The sequence below is a fragment of the Octopus bimaculoides genome, chromosome 16 (genome assembly GCF_046866305.1).
Source record: "Octopus bimaculoides isolate indiv1 chromosome 16, ASM4686630v1, whole genome shotgun sequence".
Lineage (NCBI taxonomy): Eukaryota > Metazoa > Mollusca > Cephalopoda > Octopoda > Octopodidae > Octopus > Octopus bimaculoides.
The window spans coordinates 22,599,634-22,605,879 of NC_142943.1; the positions used below are offsets into that span (position 1 = coordinate 22,599,634).

At 42.7% G+C, this 6,246-nt stretch overlaps 1 protein-coding gene across 1 annotated transcript; it reads right to left on the reverse strand.

Annotated features, from left to right (window-relative positions):
• Window positions 1-845: 845 nt before the first annotated feature.
• Window positions 846-1,412, reverse strand: LOC106881991 (protein CFDP2). The gene has a single exon (XM_014932529.1). The coding sequence runs from the start codon at window positions 1,410-1,412 to the stop codon at window positions 846-848; it is 567 nt and encodes a 188-aa protein (XP_014788015.1).
• Between the last annotated feature and the right edge of the window lie 4,834 nt (window positions 1,413-6,246).

Genomic DNA, 6,246 nt, shown 5'->3' on the forward strand with positions numbered 1-6,246 from the left:
TACACCGGTTTCAATGGAGAAATAGTCAGTGTAGCCAGTCTCTGTTCGAACGCAGCATCTAGACTCCGAAAGACAGAAGTTTAATTCCTCTCCAATTACTGCAATCGGTGAGGTTTCCTTTCTTTGGGAGCTTGACGATTACTCTCCGTTGCCAATTCTCTGGGACTTGGCCTGTTGTTCAGCATACATTTAGGAGGGCTGTCAGATGTTTGATGACGGGATGACCACCGTGTTTCAGCATCTATGCCGCCACCATATCCAGTCCCAGCACCTTGTTGTTCTTCAGGAGTCGTATCGCTACCACGGTCTTGGCCGTCGTGATCTCACCTGTGTTCACTGCCAGATCGGTGGATCAAGGGCAAAGAGATCCATAGGCGCTGGCTGACTGAGCGTCTCCTTAAAGTGTTCGACCCATCTTATTGCTTGATTTTCGACCGCCAGTAATGCCTTCCCGTTCTTGTCCGTGACGGACACCCCTTGTCTGCTTCTCGTTTCGGTAAGGTCACGTGCGATACGGTATAAAGTATTCGTATCATTTTGATCTGCTGCCTCCTGACTCCTTTGTTCCAATCAAACCTGCTTGTCTTTCCGACAGCTCTTCTTCACTCTTTGAGCCAATACGTCTCCGATGCTTCTTGCTGGGCTTCGTCTGTTTGCGCTAGGTCTCGTTGTATTTTAGCCTTTCGTCTTGCATCAATCAGGATCCAACACTCCTTCTACGTGCCACGGAATCTGCCAATGGTCTTCTCGGCACTTTCGATAATTGCCTCCTTAAATTTCCCAAAGCAGCCGTCGATGTCGACATCGTCCACATCTGCGAAAGGTCAGAATCGGTTTCTCAGTTCCTATTGGAACTGATCGACTGTCCTTCGGTCTTTAAATTTCTCCACTGCAAAGGGGCGGGGGCGACTCTGCACGAGCGGCAAGCACCTCAATCGAAGCCGATACTTCATGAGGAGGAGGTAATGATCTGAGCCCACATCTGCTCCCCGGCACGTCCGCATGTCCAGCAGGGTCGATTTCCACCGCTTACTAGTACAGACGTAGTCGACCTCGTTAAAGGTCCGACCATCTGGTGATCGCCACATTTCCTTGTAGATCCACTTCTGCTCGAAGTAAGTGTTTCCGATCACCAACCCATTCGTTGAGCAGAACGAGACCAACCGTTCGCTGTTGCTGCTAGTATCAGTCGCTGTGCCGTTTGGGCTAATTACGTGCTCGTAGCCTTGTTGGTTTCTTGTGCTTTTGGCGTTGAAGTCGCCAGTTAGTAGGACCAAGTCGTGATGAGGGGCGTCGTCCAACGCGTCCTGTAGTTGGTCATAGAAAGCGTCTTTATCGGCCTCTTCTGTGTCTTCGATGGGAGCATAGGCCTGGATGACGGTGATCCTGGAATTGATATGTCTTTGTTGCATAGTATCAATCACTGTTCCATCCACAACTGATGCATTAGGAATCGCTGGCAGGCTTCCATCCGATGAGTGTTCCAGCTGCACTTAGGGACATGACAATGCCAACTCCTCGCACGTCTTCCAATTTGTGACCCGAGTAGATAACGGTCCTGCCATCACTGACTAACCGTCCACTGCCATTTCGCGGATGTCCATCTGATATCTTTCTACTTCTTCAAGCAGCTACGCCAGTCTGCCACACTGGTACAGTGTCCTCACATTCCAAGTCCCGATTTTTGTTGGTTGTTTTGCATTGAAGATCGAATCACATATCGGGTGTTGAATGTCCTGACGGCTTTGATCCAAGACCGTCATAGTAAGGTGGTCACTTCCACCGCGGTCAGTTTGAACATGGTTTGTTCTTGCCGTTTCTGTAGTACTGAGGGTTGGGTCACTAGCCTGACACCCAACCCTCCTCCTTTTGCACACACACACACACACACACACAAATATGCATATAAGAGTGTATAAAGATTTATACACAGAGAGGAGACCCTTGACGGGACTCCTTACATGATAAAAAAGCTGTTAAAACCCAAACCACACACACAAAAAAAAAAGAATTCATAAGGCACACTGTTAATGATACTAGAGCGAACAAAAAATGAATTAGATAGTCCTGTACTCGAGTTTCACTATTAGTAGCCAAATAAATTCATTTGGTATCCATAGATCTTCAGCAGGATTTCTAATGAATGCATAATTATGTAGTTGCAATACATACCGAAAGCACGTATGCAAGACAGCTACATCTTTATCCATCATGGATTCGAACTCAGTGTGCAAGCGTAAACATATACTCCCCAGGAGTAAATAAGTAAATTTAAACTGTGTACCATATAGTTTCAGAATTATAAATATTAGTATAGTAAATATGAGGGTAAAATAATTTATTACCAGTGGTTAGCATGCGTAATAAAAGTCATAAGGCATAACATATATTTAAATATAAGAGTGTATAAAGATTCATACACAGGGAGGAGACGTTTGATGGAACACTTTACATGTTAAAAAGGGCAGTTAAAGCCTAAACTACGAAAAAAAAAAGAATTCATAAGGACGCTGTTATTCTGGCTCCTTTTCCTTTATATAGAGGAAGAATAATTGCATCCTTCCAGTCCTTAGGCATTGCACCATCCCTCCAGACTACACTAATAAGTTCATGAAGGGATTGTATGATGTAATCACCACCAAATCGCAAGACCTCAACACAAATTCCATCCCTTCCAGGTGCCCTACCAAGATTGAATTTACTTATTGCTGTCATTACCTCATCTATTGAGGGCGTGGAATTGATATGTCTTTGTTGCATAATATCAATCACTGTTCCATCCACAACTGACTCATGGTTTAGGAGTTCAGAGAAGTGTTTAATCCAGCGACCTGTGATTTCTGTTGATTTAGTAAACAGTGTGGAAGACTCCTTGGAGAGCAAAGGAGCTGATGTGGAGCTCTCAGGCTCATAAACTTGCATCATAAGATGGTAGAGATTCTTGCTGTTATTTGCATCAGCAGTAGCCTGAACATCACGAGCAAGATCCTCCCACCAAGTGTTCTGCATCTTCATGAGAGATTGCTGCAGTAGTGATTTTACACTGCCATAGTGGGCAAGTGCAAGATTTCGCTGCACAGCTGAAAGTCCTCTGTGCAGCAATATATTGTGGCATGGCATTTTACAACCAACAACCACTGAACTTCAGCATCATTTTCATCAAATCAGTCCCTGTGTCTGGCAGTAGCATATTCTAGTGTTTCAGCAGCACATTGAAAATCTTCCCATACTGTAGTATTTTCAATGTTGGACAAGCGAGTCTGAAGCTCTTTCCTCAACACAGCATCATATATCTTGTGGACATTCAGCCGCCGAGGAATACCAACTAGCCCTCTTCTTTCTTTCACTCTAACCATCATCCGGAACTTTGCTTGCACCAGACTGTGGTTTGTCCAGCATTCCAATCCATCAAAGGACTTGACATTACCAATTTCGTAGATGTCATGCTTGCAGATGATGACATAATTCAGCAAGTGCCAAATTTTAGACCTTGGATGCATCCACGTTGTTGTGTGATCACCTTTGTGCATAAAATGATTGCTTGCAATGTAAAATCCATGTTCGTTGCAAAGCACCAGCAACATGAGACTATTGCTATTCATTTTCCCTACGCCAAAACATCCAAAAAGTTCCATGTTTGCCAGTCTGTTCCAACCCTGGCACTGAAATCCCTCAGTAGAATGACTTTATCAGAACTGGGTATTTTTCCTAAGAATGGCTCTCAGCTGGGTATAAAAAATAGTTTATCTTCATCACAACTAGTCAAAGTAGGTTCATAGGCACAGGAAGCTCCTCCAAACTCTTAAGGATATCAGAACGAACTACAAAGCCAACACCAACATCTCTGTGTTCACCTCATCCTCCTCTGGGGTGGCCTCTTTCTGTTGTTTTGCCTCTTCTTCCTCCTGTTTTTTGCAGTACTGTTGAATGTGGCCCTTTTGGCCACACTTAAAACATCTTGGCTGGCGACCGTCCATCATAACTGCCAAACGGGTCCAACCAACCGAGATGACCTCTGTTATCTCTTCCAAAGTGGCTTGTTCAGCCTGAATCGTAATTTTTATCATCTGGCCAAGCCAGTTTTGAGTTTCATTCACCTCTGCATATAATTATATTAATTTTATCTTCCAGTTTATCAGTTACGGCGGCCTCCAACCACTCTGGGTCTATTTCCGGTGGCACACCTTTTATTTGGATTTTTGACGTTCTTCTACCCATATAAACGGACAGAAGAACCATCTCCTCCGTTTTTAAAGGGTTAACGGAGTGGAGACAGGCTAATTCCTCCGTCTCCAATCTCACATCGATAGTGGCATATTTTTTCCCTCTTGTTACGTATTTTATGGACGACCAAATTGGTTTTAGGCATTTTTCAATTACACTTTCTGTTGTATATTCCAGTCTCTTCTGTTTTACACTGCAAGTTTTGAAAATTATCGTTTTTCTTTCCTCTTTTTCTACTATTTCTATCGGGGTTTTCACCGTGGTCTCATATCCGTCCCGCGATAGTAATTGCTTGTGTTTATCAAGGTTTTCCAAACTAATTTTTTTCGTTTTGCCACCGGCAGCCGCGGTAAATTTCATGGTAGGTTCTTCTTTTTTTAAACTTGGTACATCAATGTTTCTTCGTGTAACTAGACCTCTTGTTCTAAATCCAACTCGTCGAGTTCAATACCGACGATTCTTTCCGTTTCTTCCAAGACCGTCATAGTAAGGTGGTCACTTCCACCGCGGTCAGTTTGAACATGGTTTGTTCTTGCCGTTTCTGTAGTACTGAGGGTTGGGTCACTAGCCTGACACCCAACCCTCCTCCTTTTGCACACACACACACACACACACACAAATATGCATATAAGAGTGTATAAAGATTTATACACAGAGAGGAGACCCTTGACGGGACTCCTTACATGATAAAAAAGCTGTTAAAACCCAAACCACACACACAAAAAAAAAAGAATTCATAAGGCACACTGTTAATGATACTAGAGCGAACAAAAAATGAATTAGATAGTCCTGTACTCGAGTTTCACTATTAGTAGCCAAATAAATTCATTTGGTATCCATAGATCTTCAGCAGGATTTCTAATGAATGCATAATTATGTAGTTGCAATACATACCGAAAGCACGTATGCAAGACAGCTACATCTTTATCCATCATGGATTCGAACTCAGTGTGCAAGCGTAAACATATACTCCCCAGGAGTAAATAAGTAAATTTAAACTGTGTACCATATAGTTTCAGAATTATAAATATTAGTATAGTAAATATGAGGGTAAAATAATTTATTACCAGTGGTTAGCATGCGTAATAAAAGTCATAAGGCATAACATATATTTAAATATAAGAGTGTATAAAGATTCATACACAGGGAGGAGACGTTTGATGGAACACTTTACATGTTAAAAAGGGCAGTTAAAGCCTAAACTACGAAAAAAAAAAGAATTCATAAGGACGCTGTTATTCTGGCTCCTTTTCCTTTATATAGAGGAAGAATAATTGCATCCTTCCAGTCCTTAGGCATTGCACCATCCCTCCAGACTACACTAATAAGTTCATGAAGGGATTGTATGATGTAATCACCACCAAATCGCAAGACCTCAACACAAATTCCATCCCTTCCAGGTGCCCTACCAAGATTGAATTTACTTATTGCTGTCATTACCTCATCTATTGAGGGCGTGGAATTGATATGTCTTTGTTGCATAATATCAATCACTGTTCCATCCACAACTGACTCATGGTTTAGGAGTTCAGAGAAGTGTTTAATCCAGCGACCTGTGATTTCTGTTGATTTAGTAAACAGTGTGGAAGACTCCTTGGAGAGCAAAGGAGCTGATGTGGAGCTCTCAGGCTCATAAACTTGCATCATAAGATGGTAGAGATTCTTGCTGTTATTTGCATCAGCAGTAGCCTGAACATCACGAGCAAGATCCTCCCACCAAGTGTTCTGCATCTTCATGAGAGATTGCTGCAGTAGTGATTTTACACTGCCATAGTGGGCAAGTGCAAGATTTCGCTGCACAGCTGAAAGTCCTCTGTGCAGCAATATATTGTGGCATGGCATTTTACAACCAACAACCACTGAACTTCAGCATCATTTTCATCAAATCAGTCCCTGTGTCTGGCAGTAGCATATTCTAGTGTTTCAGCAGCACATTGAAAATCTTCCCATACTGTAGTATTTTCAATGTTGGACAAGCGAGTCTGAAGCTCTTTCCTCAACACAGCATCATATATCTTGTGG